Source organism: Podarcis cretensis (assembly GCF_951804945.1).
Source record: "Podarcis cretensis genome assembly, chromosome: 8".
NCBI lineage: Eukaryota > Metazoa > Chordata > Lepidosauria > Squamata > Lacertidae > Podarcis > Podarcis cretensis.
This window is the reverse complement of record NC_137177.1, coordinates 66,724,728-66,739,012: the sequence shown is the minus strand read 5'-3', so window position 1 is coordinate 66,739,012 and position 14,285 is coordinate 66,724,728. Positions and strand designations below refer to the sequence as shown.

The 14,285-nt window shown below is 43.1% G+C and overlaps 1 protein-coding gene across 2 annotated transcripts in view; it reads left to right on the top strand.

Annotated features, from left to right (window-relative positions):
• The first annotated feature begins 6,237 nt into the window (after positions 1 to 6,237).
• Positions 6,238 to 14,285, top strand: part of ACOT7 (acyl-CoA thioesterase 7) — a 64,586-nt gene continuing 56,538 nt past the window's right edge. The window contains exon 1 of one of the 2 annotated variants that reach the window (XM_079987193.1): positions 6,238 to 6,498. In XM_079987193.1, the coding sequence (XP_079843319.1) occupies positions 6,416 to 6,498 (83 nt within the window). In that variant the 5' untranslated portion in view covers positions 6,238 to 6,415. The remainder of the gene's footprint in view (positions 6,499 to 14,285) is intronic. The other variant, XM_079987194.1, reaches the window with a different exon arrangement.

The following is a 14,285-nucleotide window of genomic DNA, read 5'->3' as shown; positions in this document are numbered from 1 at the left end:
CCTCCTGGGAAGACAAATCTCGGCTAATACCAGAAATATTGTGGGCATTTTAGAATATCTAGAAGCCAAAAGCTGCCCTATTATTACTTGATGCAGAAAAGGCATTTGATAATGTTTCATGGTATTACATCTATAAACAATTGTAGGTTATGGGTCTAGGAACAAAATTCAGAAAAGGAATAGAGGCAATATATGAACAACAAAAAGCAAGGTTAATAATAAATGGTAATCTAACAGACAATATCCCTATAACTAAAGGAACCAGACAGGGGTGCCCCTTGTCACCCCTGTTATTTTTCTTAGCTTTGGAACTGCTGCTGCATAATATAAGGAAAGAAGGAAAAATAAAAGGAATTACAATTGGAGAGAAATCATATAAAATCAGAGCATTCACAGATGATATAATAATAACAACTCAGGATCCAAATCAAAGCATTCCAGCAGCTATTGATTTAATTATAAAATATGGGAAATTAATGGGCCTGAAGATAAATCACCAGAAAACAAAGTTATTGACCAAAAATCTAACACAGGAAGAGAAAACTGAATTACAAGAAAAAACAGATCTGGAAATTAAAAATAAGGCTAAATACCTGGGGATCTGGATTTCAAATAAAAATATAAATCTCTATATTATATTAAAACATGGAAAGACATTAAAAAGGGTATGGAAACTGGACTAAATTACACCTCTCCCTTTTGGGAAGAATCTCGGTAGTAAAAATGAACATCCTCCCAAAAATGATTTTTTTTTTCAAACCCTACCAATTCTGGGAGGAATGAAATGCTTCCAGGATTGGAAAAAGGAATTAGCCAGATTTGTCTGGAATGGAAATAAACCAAGAATTAAACATCAGGTATTGATAGACAAAAGAGAAAGAGGAGGATTTGGACTACCAGATCTGGAATTATATCATGCTGCAGCAGGATTAGTATGGCTAAAAAAATGGAACACATTAAAAGACACAGACGTGTTGGATCTTGAGGGGCATGACAACCGGTTTGGGTGGCACGCCTATCTAATATACGAAAAGGTGAAAGTCCACAAAGGTTTCTTAAGCCATGTAATAAGGAGATCACTTTATAAAATATGGAGTAAATATAGAGGAATTTTGGAACCAAAGATACCTTTGTGGATATCTCCAGTGGAAGCAGTAGCAGTTAAAAGGAAAAACATGGAGAGTGGCCCACTTACTGGATATTACTAGAATCAGACAAAGATAAGCCAACTTTAAAAAAATACGATGAAATTAGATGACACCTGTCTGATTGGATAGAGTATTTCCAACTAAATCAAAAATTGTGTATAGATAAGAAAGAAGGTCTTGCCAAAGAAACTTCCATTTTTGAAAGAGAATTAATATATAATAAAGGAAAGTATATATCAAGAATGTATGAATATCTTTTAGAGCGGGAAGTGAAAGAGGAGCAGGTAAAAACATCAACGATAAGGTGGACGCATGACTTTGGATATAATATCTATATGGAGCAGTGGGAAAGACTGTGGCAGCAAGATATCAAATTTACATCATGTTATAACTTGAGGGAGAATACCATGAAGATGCTTTACAGATGGCATCACACCCCGTTAAAACTTGCTAAAATGTACATAGGTAGTTCACCAACATACTGGTGATGCAAAAAGGAGATAGGGTCTTACTATCACATGTGGTGAACCTGCATAATTATAAGCGAATTTTGGAATAACATATATGACGAATTTAAGAAATTATTTAAATTTACCATCAAAAAAAGGCCAGAGATTTTCCTATTAGGAATATTTCCAATAGAAATCAAGCAAAACACAAGACCACTGTTTATGTGCGCAATCATGGCTGCAAGAATACTGGTGGCCAGAAGTTGGAAATGCGAAACAATACCAACAATAACAGAATGGCAAACACTCATGATAGAGTATTTCCATTTAGCAAAGTTGACTGGAAAAGTCAGGGAAACCTTAAATCAAAATGTATATGGAGAATGGAAAATATTTAAGGAATATATGACTATATTGTAAAAATGATATGTATAATAAATCAATGGAATAAACATCTTAGAGGAATATATGGAAAAAGATATAAAACAAACTGCAATGAAATCAAGACAAGAGAAAAAGTATAATGAGAACGATTGGAAGTTTTTCACAGAAGACTTTATTGGATAAGACATGATGTTGTATAAATGTCTAGTACTTAATTGTTACTTTCTTTTTCTTTTCTTGTTACTTTTAAACTTCTTTTTGTATTTTTTTGGGTGGAGAATTCTTTTTTCCGCTTTTCCCCTTTTTGTGTTTAACTTTGTTGTACTTACCTTTATTGTATGATTGTATTTTAAACCAACAAAGATGTATTAAAAAAACAACAACTGATTTGGGAAATCTGGGTTGTGGTGGGAAAAAAGTATCTGAGGTAATTTTGGCTAGGCAATTCATTGGCTTGCCCTCTGTGAAATGTAACTAGTCATTGTTTAGCACAGAATGATCAAATTGTAGAATTGGAAGGGACCTCTATTTCAACCCCTTACTATGCAGGAAACTCAATATACGCCCATCCAGTATGAAACAAAACTAAGCAGTTTGCCTGCTTAGCTTGGCAAATGTGCTAGTAGTTTTATCGCTGCACCACAATTTGCATTTATGTACAAGATTTATGTACAAGATTTATGTAAATGCATACTATTAAAATATGCATCTATTGATTCTGATCCTTTAAATACTTAAGTATTGGGCCCCTGAGCATGAGCAGATGGAGGCTCAGGCCTCTAACCTGGAACTTTGGAACCTTGCCATAGAGGGGCTTCATTAACTATGAACCCCAAAATCTGGGATCCCTCAAAACTGGCGCCAAAGTTTCACAAGCGTTTCACGGCAAAAACTCCATATTTTGCACACCCACACAGTAACTGATACATCAAAAAGGGGGTTGTAGTTAATGCCCCCAAACCCAACATTGTCCAGCTTGCTCCAAACAGGCGCCAAACTTTGGTAAAAGTTTTGCAGCGTTTTACAGTGAAAACCCCGCATTTTGCAGCGCCCAACAATGGGGGTAATGGGTATTACCCAAAAACCCAATGTCGTCTGATTAACTCCAACCAGCACTGAAGATTTTAATATACAGGACCTGTATGAATTACAGAAGTGTGGTTTGGTTTTTTTAGGGGGGAGATGTTCCAAAAAAAAGTTCAACAACTTTCTCCTGGTTTTCACTTTTGGTAATATGGCTACCCTACTATAGAAGTTAAAGAAGGGCCGCTTTCTTTATTTTGCACTTTCCTGCCATCTAGTGGAACCAGTAGGAGTGAGTGCAGTAACTCCAAGTCCCCTTAGCTTTTGTTTACTGGATGTAATAGAAGGCAAGAAACTGAGAGGTGCTGGTCAGTTGTGAGGTTTTGCCTAGGGACAGAGGGGTCATTTTTTTTGCTTTTCATTTTAATGGAAGCCCACCTAATTCACAGTTCCCCCAATAATACATGGCCGCTTCTGGAAGCTAGAGAAACAGAGGCTTGTCTTTCTCTGAGATGCACCCAAGAGCTGTGGTGTGGGGCTTCATCATATGCTGTGAGCCCCTTCATCATATGCTCACAGTGCATGTATGTGCAAATAGAACCATATACTGTATCCTCAATCTCCATTGCCCTCCATTCCAAGGAAACCAAAACCCCAGATAAACTCAAGCACTCCTGGAGCCTCTGCATTTTCAGCTGCTAATGTGCAGATAGCGTAAGTGAATTTGGGTCATGCAACAGTCATGAATTTGACCCAGCGACTTGTGCTTGGATGTCTCTGATTTTGTTCCAATCCCTCTAAAATATTCTCAGCCACCAAATGTCATTAAGGTTACGTGGTTAGGAGCAAAGGATTCACTTCTCAGTGAAGATGCTTTGAATCAGGCTGTCAAACTTAGACAGAGTGAAAATTAACACAAGGAAACTCTGCAGCAGAATTTTTGTTTTTTTGTTTTTAAAAAAGCAAATAAACAAAAGGAAAAGGCACACTGGAAAAATAATCCCCTGAAAGAACTCCTTTCAGGCATTAAATAATTGATTTGCCTCTAAAAGTCTAAAAATAGCACTTAGAGAGGAAGACCAGCTGGAAGGCAAGATGGAGGCAAGTTGCTGAGTCATGCCAGGCCTATTAGCTTGATCTCTCCCCACTTTAAAATAACGGTCAGCATTTTAAAAAATATGTGAAATGGGGGGTAATCAGGACATACAGTTCCTTATAGCAGCCAGCAGTTTATTGCTTGGGTGAGATGGGACTGGGAGGGAAAATATGGTATCTTCAGAAAAACAGAAGGATTTGCACGTGCAACACTCCTGCTCACACCATACATTTAAAGCATATCCTATGGATACGGGGGTTGAGTGAAGGGTAAAGAGAAGTGATGGTGGGGTTGGCAGGGGGCTAGGGAAGGTTGGCAAACAACACAATTGGGGCTACCCTCTTTGGAAACTGGGTGGAGTTTGGGTTATTTTTAAGGGTTCCCTCCCTTCTTCATCCCCATAAAGATGTTGACGGCAATAAAGGTTTATGATTTTTGAGCCTTGATCATTGAGGTGGTTCCCCCCCCTTTTTTTTTTTACAGCTCTCTTGGATGAAACTGATTTTCTAGATCCATATTAATTGGGGTTTACGTCCAATTTTGGCATGGAAACTGATTTGGTCACCCCGTAAGATGTCTTCTGTCAGGAGAGAGACGGGGAATGAGTCCCTGTTAATTCTCCTTGATCTCTCAGTGACTTTCCATAACATTGACCATGATAACTTTCTGGAGCGGCTGTCCAAATTGAGGGTGGGTCACTCCGCTTTGTGGTGGTTCCATTTCTACACAGATGGTTGCGTTCAGAGGCTGGTGTTTGGGGAGTGCTGTTTAGCCTGATGGAGCCTTCAGTGTGGGGTTCCGCAGTATGCAATATTATCCCCCATGCTCTTTAACACCTACATGATACTGCTGAGTGGTGTCATCCAGAGTTTTGGATGCTGATGACACACAACTCTACTTCTTTACATTTATAGAGGTGACAGTGGAAATACTGGACTGATGTCTTGTCTAGCTAATGGGCTTGATGAGAGCCAATAAACTGAAGCTCAATTCAGACAAGATGGAGGCACTGTTAGTGGGCCATTCACTAGACCTGGTGGATGGGGGGTTGCCTGCTCTTGATGGAATTACACTCCCTCTGAAGAAGTGGGTATGTAGCTTGGAGGTATTTATGGAGTCATCACTTTCTTTTGAGGCCCAGGTGGCCTCAGTGGCACAAAGTGACTTCCATCAGTTTCTGCTGGTGTTCCAGCTAAGCCCCTATGTGAACAGAGATAGCCTAACTTCTATTGCCTGTGCTCTGGTAACCTCTAGGTTATATTACTGCAATGCATGATATGTGGGGCTGCTGTTGAAGGCGGTTTGGAAATCGCAGCTGGCACAGAATTCAGCTGCCAAGTTGTTTCCTGGGGCATGTCAGTTTTAGCCCATACATAGCACTAGTCCTGGTCTGACTGCATTGGCTACCAATGAGTTTCCAGACCCAATTCAATGTGGTTTTGACCCCTAAACTCTTAGGACCCTCAGTACCTCAAGGACCAGCTCTCCCCAACCCAGACCTTGCAATTGTCATCTGAAGTCTTCCTTTGGAGGTCCAAGGGGTGGCAACATTCGAACAGGGACTTTTTAGTGGTGGCTCCCTACTCCTGAAATGCTGTCCCTTAGGAGGCTCATCTCGCACCATAGCTTTAGGTGCTATGGAGAAAGATTTATTTTCTTCCATGCCTTTGGCTTTTAATTAACGACTTAAATAAATATAATATAAACAATTGAGAAACATGAAAAATTCATAATCTTATAAATTATGGTTTGTAACTGCACACTCAATATATCATATAGCACTTGAAAATACAATAAATAATAAAAACACAAAGTAATTGTAATGGTGATGATATCACATCTTATATTATGCACAGGGCATTAGCCGCCTAATCACGCCAGAGTTTCTTTTAGGGGGGCACTCTACCCCTGCGCACCTCTATGGCGCCTCCGTCGCTTGGCAACGCTTCTCCTCGCATGTTCCGTTCGGAGCCGGAAGAAGCGACCGTCGACTTCCCTAGAGACCGCGACCTCTCCCACTTCCCCCTCCTTTCGCTCTTTTGTTGCCGTCACGTGGGCAAGGGAGGTGGTCGCTCGGCGGTTTGAAATGAGGCGAGAGCCTGGCCAATGAGGAGGGAGTTGGGGGCGGGTGGGCGGCGGGCAGGGAAGAGGTGCCCGGAGCGGAGAGCCAATGGCGGCGTGGGAAGGCGTGTCCTACTTCGGGAGGCACCGCCCCTCCGTTGCCTTCCCTCGGTCCGCCTGTCAGTCATTGAGTCAGCCGGCCGGTTTTTCTTGCTGCGGTTCCCGTTGTCTCTCCCGCCATCCTTGCTTCCCTCATGCAGCTCGCCAGGGGCCCCGCCAGCGGGGAAGCCGCCGCCGCCTCGCCAATCTCCGGCCCGGCCGCCATCCAGATCAGCAGGTACCGCCGCCAAGAGCCACTGGGCTCGTCCTGTCAGGAAAACGCCGCCTTCCCCCCGGGGCGGGGGGCCTTGCCGTGGAAGGTGTAGAGAGAATAAAAGGGCGGGTGGGGGGAGAGGGCGCCTCTGGGCATGTGCAGAGGGCCTGGGGAAAGGAGGGCTCAATACCACCATTAGATCCCCACCATTTCTTCCAGATGACACACCACAGATTCCTTCTAGTGAGATGCAATATTGGACTGTACCCATCTAAACCTTACTCAGAATAGACCCATGGAAGTTTATGAGCCTAAATTGGGGGAGGGAGAGGGCCTCTGGGCCGCTTCCCTCATCAGGGGGTGCTCGGTGCATCTGTTTCTAAACTTCACACCCCCACCCTTTTTAGCCAATTGACACCACAAATACAGCTTAGTGATATGCTATATTGGGTCGTATCCAGCTAAGCGTTACTCAGAGTAGAACCATGGATGTTTATGGGCCTCAATTGGCCTTGTCCCCATTAATTTCAGTGAGTGCACCCCAACTTGGGCTTATTTTGGATTTGCCCCGTTAAAATGATGTAATACCCTAAAATACCAAAGGAGCTGAAATAGAGCATCGCCTCTGCTTGAAAGAGAAGAAGTCACCAGGACCAAAATCAACAGGAACAACCGACCCACGAGTTGCTTAAGGCCAAGAGCAGGTTCAGGGTTGTGTCCGATGCTAATCCTATTTGGAGCAGACTCATTGAGGTTCATGGACATGACTTAGAGTCATTAATTTCAATGGATCTATGCTAAGTGGAACTTTGTTGACTGCAACCCTCAGTATCACTTCAGCCAGTGAGGCCTTGCAGAACAGATATGTTGGCGACCAGCTTGAAGAGCATTAAAGGGGATTTCGACAGATTCATGGAGGAGAAGGCTATCCATGATGACTAGACATGATTGTTGGGTTTTACCTCCACTGTCTGAAGCAATGTGACTGAATAGCAGCTGCTGGGAATCACAAACTGGGAGAGTATTGCTGTGCAGTCAAATCCTGTTTGTGAGCTTCCTGCTGGGGCAATTGAGTGGTCACTCTGTGAATAGAACATAAAAAGAGCCTGTTGGATCAGGCCAGAGGTGGCCACCTATTCCACTGTCCTGTTCTCACAGTGGCCAACCAGATGCATGTGGGAAACTCACTAGCAGGATCCAAGCACAAAAGCACTCTCCCCTCCTGTGGTTTCTAGCAACTGGTATTTAGAAACAGTGCTGTCTAGATAATCTGCTGATCTGATCCAGTAGGCTCTTCTTAGGTTCTTGTGAGTCTATCAATGGCTACTACATATGGTGGCTAGATTAAAACATCTGGGCTTGGAGGCAGTGTAGCTCTGAATGCCAACTGCTGGGGATTGTGTGGGGAGGCTGCTGTTAGACTCAAGCTTGTGGGCTTCTGGAGCATCTGATTGGCCACTGTGAGACCAGAATACTGGACTCAATGGGCTCTGTTTGGCCTAACCCACATGTCCAACTTATTCTTACGTTTTTATTTCCACCCGACATTACAGCACTACAACGAAGTTTGAGAAGTCTCTCTGGGAAGGGCACTCCATGGCACTGGTACTATGCCAGTCAAAGTTCTGCTGCTTTGAGAGTGAACCCACATAGATTGCTGTTAATATATGTAGTGAAGGAAGTGACACTTGTATGTTCACGGGTTGTCTTGTCTTCAAGGTGTGGCTGTTCAGAGGGTACGTCCTTATTCATCCACTCTCTCTTGCTATCTATCAGTGTTGGAAGAGGAAAGGATTCATGGAGATCAAATTGAAGTAAATGGGGCAGAAGACTGGTGGCGGGATATAGGGGTTAAGTTATTGGCATGGTAAAGTCAGTTGTCACTATGAATGCTGACAATCCCAGATTAATTTTGTGAACATCCAGAAATAGAAAAATATTTTGCCACTATGGACATTTAGCATTAGTATGCAATGAATGCTAACGCTTTGTGTGGGACTTCCAAGATGCTAGTGTATGCCACATTTCAGAATTCATTCTAAAGTGCCAACATTATAAATCAGTTCAAAAAAGTTATTGTGTAAATTATGTAAACACCTGAGCCTGATGGGGATTGGCAGGACAAGAACAGAGAGACAGTGTGGTGTAGTATTTAGAGTATTGGACTACTAGGACCTGGGAGACCAGGCTTCAGATCCCCACTGAGCCATGATGAAGCTCACTGAGTAACCTTGGGCCAGTCATTGCCTCTCATCATAACCAGTTGCTAGAAACCATAGGAGGAGAGAATGCCCTTGTGCTTGGATCCTGCTTGCGGGTTTCCTACATGCGTCTGGTTGGCCACTGTGAGGAAAGGATGCTGGACTAGATGGACCACTGGCCTGATCTAGCAGGCTTTTCGTAAACTCTAGAGAGCCCATGTCTCAGTGCAAGGAGTCTGGCTCGATGTAATGCAGCTTTTGTTCTCCAAATGTGCTGGATGGGAGTTAAGCTAAGACCAAGGTATTGTTTGTGAGGTCTAGGGGAAAGATCTGTTGCCCAATTTATTTCTGGGATTGTTCACCCACTAACAGATCAGATGTTTAGGAGCTGCTGTTAGATCCAGCCCTCAGTGGTGGATGCTCAGGTACTTTGTATGGCTTGCAGCCCCTTCTTGTTTATTTCACCTGGTGTGTCAACTGCAGGGGAGGAATTTGTCCACAGTCATCCACATCTTGATAACCTGCAGATCACATTACCGTATTACACTACCTCTGAAGGCTATCTGGAAACTTTAGTTGGTTCATAATGCAACAGCAAGGCTGTTGCCTAGTGCTTGTATTGAGGCTCACATCTCCTTCGAAAATTGCCCAGTGGATGCTGAAACCGTTTATAGGTCAATTCAAAAGTGTTGGTTTTACCCTAAAAATCTTTAAATTAAAGAGGCTCTGGGAAGTGGTGGCTTGGTGGACCACCTGCCCAATTACTGGCTCACCATCAGGTGTAGTGGAGGCCAAAAGGAGGGGGCGCAATTTATGGACGTTCCTCTCTACAACTCCCTCTCCTTATTTGGTTGCCAGGGCCTTTGCTGTTGGTTTTCAGGTTACTGGGAAATATTTTGCTCTTCTTATTTGCTTTTAATGGTTGTGGGTTTTAATGCTGTTTCTGTATTCCCCGTTTTATTTGTGTTAGCTTGTGGTTCAGTACCTTTGCTGGAGAATCTTTCAGTGAGTGGGGAGGGTTATTATAGACAGTCTAATCAAACAGGTAATTTAATTATTATTTTATTTGTCTCCCCCCCCCATCCCCCTGAGCCTCACTTCATACTGCCCACATTCACACCATACATTTAAAGCACTATGATGCCACTTTAAATAGTTATGCCCCCCCCAAAAAAAAGTTATGGGAGCTGTATTTCGTTGAGGATGATGAAAGTTGCTAGGAGCCCCTATTCTCCTCAAAGACCTATGGTTCTCGGTGTGATTTCGCAATCACTTCCTCTTCTCAGGGAACTCACAGAACTATATCTCTCAGGGGGGAATAGGGTCCTCCTAACAACTCTCAATATCTTAAAAAAATACAGGTCTCTATGACTTATTAAAGTGGTATCACAGTGCATGGTGTGAATGTAGCCTGGGTATTGCTGCTTGAACAGTGCTTATTGTCACTTAGATGGTAAATATTTTACTCAGTATTTTATGACCTGGAGGCATAAATTGTGTTTGTTCTGGGTGGGGACTAACCTATTTCTTCAGGGTTGGGTTAAAGAAACACACATGTTCCTGAGTGTTAATCTACAAATTGATGCTGTGCAGATTTGTGATGTACTGTAGTTTAGTTTCTCTCTACTACCACCCTGAGCTCTCCTGAAAATGGAGAAAGTCGGGCCTGCTGAATTTTCAGTGTGATGGTAAGCTTTTATTGAGCTGCTGTGCCATTAGCAAGATGTGGCAGCTGCAAAGTTACATTTCTCCTACTGGATTCAAACTATTGTCAAGTGGAGGGTGGTCTTTGTGTATCTTCTCAATGCAATATTTGTGCTCTGATCAATGGAACCTACACTGGGAAATCACTTAAAGGGCTCCAGTTTTCGCCTTCCCTTGGTGTCATATTAGCAGTAGGCATATGAGAATAATTACGCTAACCAGGCTGCTGCCACCTGTGAGGTTTTCTAATCTCCTTACTCTCTGGGGTGGGGTTTACACCAAAGGCACTTAAGAGATCTAGGAGAGAAGTTTGCTGCTCTCTGTATATCTGCTCTTCTCAGTTGTGCTGACTTGCTGGGTTTTCACTCAGCTTTGTGCATTTGCAGAAGTTTAACATAAGTGCATTGGGAATTGCATTCATAAACATCTCCCATGGGCTGTTGGCATTTTAATTTATATAGCCTCTGGAAGCTTTATTTCATTTATTTATTTTTACTATGGTTTTTTTATTTTAAACGTAGCATTTCCTGACCAAGCCCAGTCCTCTCTACCTCTGGCATCCCTTTGCAAATCACTATATTTGCAGTTAAATTCAGCTGTTGGTTTGATGGTAAAATCTGCTTTGACACTGTGGTATTCCAATAAACAGAAACAGAGTGGACAGCTGGGTTTGAACAATCTGGCTTTAAATCCTGACTTTCTCAAGGGCAATGCATTTGCATAGCCTCGTCAAAGCCACCAGCCCAGTTCATAGCCTGACCACTGCAGTACATGTGTTGGTTACCTTGAGGCTGAAATACTGCAATGCATTCTCTGTGGGGCTGCCCTTGGTCCTAGTTCAGAAGCTCCAACTGGTAGAGAATGCGGTGGCTAGATTGCTGATGGGGGCATCTGGCTGAGAACATGGGACACCATTGTTGAAGCATCCGGCCTGCCTGCCCATCTACTACAGAGCCAGGTTCAAGGTTCTTGTATTAATTGACAAAGCCCTGAACATCCTAGGTCCAGGGTACCTCAGGGAGTGCCTAAACCCTTATATCATTTGCAGGATCATTCTTGGTTGTTCCCTGAGTTGGCAAGGCTCATTTGACAAAAACAAGTAACATTGGTGTCATTGGTCCAGTCTTGTGGCACACTTTGCCCATAGAGATTCAGCAGGCGCCCTCAGTTTTAATCTATAAATGTTTTCTGAAAAAATGAGAAAGTGTGAATGCAACAAAGACATATAGAACAGGTATGCATATCAGGGAGAGCCAAGATTAGCTGCAGATCCTTGACGACTGTTTAGAAAATCCACATTTGCTCCTATGTAATGTGTGGACACTCAGTTATGCATCAGTAAAATGCTAATGATTGTGCCTTTAAAAAATCCAGGTGTCTGTGGTCTTTTGACTTTTTGTCTTATCTCTGCACTGGATTGGCCTAAATGTTTGTTGCTCAGGGCACTTCCCAACAATTGTTGTTTAGTCGTTTAGTCGTGTCTGACTCTTCGTGACCCCATGGACCAAAGCACGCCAGGCACTCCTGTCTTCCACTGCCTCCCGCAGTTTGGTCAGATTCATGTTGGTAGCATCGAGAACAATGTCCAACCACCTCGTCTTCTGTCGTCCCCTTCTTCTTGTGCTCTCAATCTTTCCCAACATCAGGTCTTTTCCAGGGAGTCTTCTCTTCTCATGAGGTGGCCAAAGTATTGGAGCCTCAGTTTCAGGATCTGTCCTTCCTGTGAGCACTCAGGGCTGATTTCATTCAGAATGGATAGGTTTGATCTTCTTGCAGTCCATGAGACTCTCAATAGTCTCCTCCAACAATACGTACAGTAATGCAATTTAACGTTTGCTAACAATAGAAGTTTAGATTCAGCTTAACACAGGACGCAGAATGAAAACATCTTAAAGCTGACACAGATTGAATGCCTAGGGCGGGGACAATATATTTATTCTGAGAAAGAGCCAGTGTGGTGTAGTGGTTAGTATGTTGGACTAGGACCTGGGAGACCAGTGTTGAAATCCCCACTTGCCCATGAAGCTCGCTGGGTGACCTTGGCCAGTCACTGCCTCTCAGCCTAACCTACCTCATAGGGTTGCTGTGGGAATTAAATTAGGAGAGGGAGAACCATGTAAGCTACTGGTGAGTTGATCAAATTCTTTTTTTTGACTGTTCAAAAACAGAGATTGGGTGAGTGCAGAAATAGTGTTACTTGGCATCCTTCAGTAGGACAAAAAATTGTTGGCTTGGATTTCTTTTTTGTAATGTAGGGTCTGACCAAGTTGGTTACTCCGAAGATGTATGTGGGGAAACTGCCTTCATAAAGGTTCAGGTGTGGAATAAGTAGCCAAAACGAAAACAAACGAACAGGTTACCTCTTCTAATCCTGCAAGCTGTTGTAATTTGTTCTGGAGTCTGCAGAGAAGGTCACCCTGGACCAAGTGCCTATTGTAGTGTTGTCTGGCAGAAGGTGAGCAGGCTCTGCCCTCTACAGGACATTTTTGGGAAATGTTCAAGAGCTGGAGGCAGGCTGCTGTTTTTTTAAAGGAAGCTGCCTTATGCAGCATGACCATGTCTTGCGTGGGGGTTATGTTTTGGCAATAGTACGTATATACAAGAAATGCCCCTGCACAGCCCCTGCACAGCCATCCTTACCTTCCAAGCAAGACTGACTTGCTTACCAGGCTCTGGGATGCTCTCACGAGATCTCACGGGACTGTTCAAGTTCCTGCAAGATTTTGTGAGCTCTGTAAGCAAGTCTGAGAGCTTATTCTGCACCAGGAAAGCCCTGCTCTAAAGGAGGTTTTAAGTTCTCTTCCTTGTGTGCAGTTAAATTGTGGAATTTCAGCTGCTCAAGTCTGCAATTTTGCAAGTTAATTGCACGCAAGAAGTAATCGTCAAACCTTTGGCCTGCTTAGTTCAGTGTTACCTACATTGACTGGCAGTGGCTCTCTAGGGTTTCGTGTAAAGCAGATGCTCTGCCACTAAACTGCTACAACTGCTTCCCATTTATTTGTTTGCCACAGGGTCCTTGGATTGGTTTTCTGAGCCACTTTTCCATAAAATGTTTCTACTTCTAGGCAAGTGAGGATTAGTTAATTGTCAAGCTATGCTGTTTTCTTGTTTGTTTCATATTTTTATTTTGGATATGGCCTTTTCAAACAGAAAAATTACTGGTTGTGGTAGAACTCATTCAAGTGAATGAGCTCTCAGTCTTCCTCTGCTTTTGCATCTTTACTGTCTTGCTGAATGCTAGGAGCAGATTTCTATATGGTTGGGTGTCAGGGTTTTGGAAAGCACAATGCTTGTATTATATTGACAGCTGTTTATGTAGTTTCATGGATTCTTCTCTTCCACTTCTCCTCACTTTCCCCCCATTTCCCAATGGTGGCTTGAAACTCTTTAAAATAGCATTTTAAAAGCAGGATTTCTTCCTCATCTCAGATTCTGGATCCTTTCAGGTTTGGGGATTGGGTGTATTGGCAAAACCCTTCCTTCTCTGGAACCTCCCAGACAGAGTGGCTTTGGTGGAGGCTCTTTTAATGGGATGGGGGGAAATGGGAAGATTTCTATATTGCAGGCCAAGGTGGCTCCTGGTAGTCCGATCCTGCACACATTGATGTGGAAATTAAGCTGTCCATTTAGTTCAGTGCCACTTGCTCCTTTATCAGTGTGCCTAGGATTGTGGCCTGAGAGAGAAGGTTTACAGTGCTTCTTTTGTGACTTTCCCTCCCTGGACTTTCATTTAACCGTTTCATGAGCTTGCTTAACTGGAATATCTCCTTCTCAGACACCTCCCTCCTGCATTTCATGACCTAATGCTGATGGTGAACCCAACAGTGAGGTGAAACCTGTGTCCTAGGTGATGACTCATGCATGTGGGTATTTGAAGCCACATAATGAACCCAATAACAACTAATT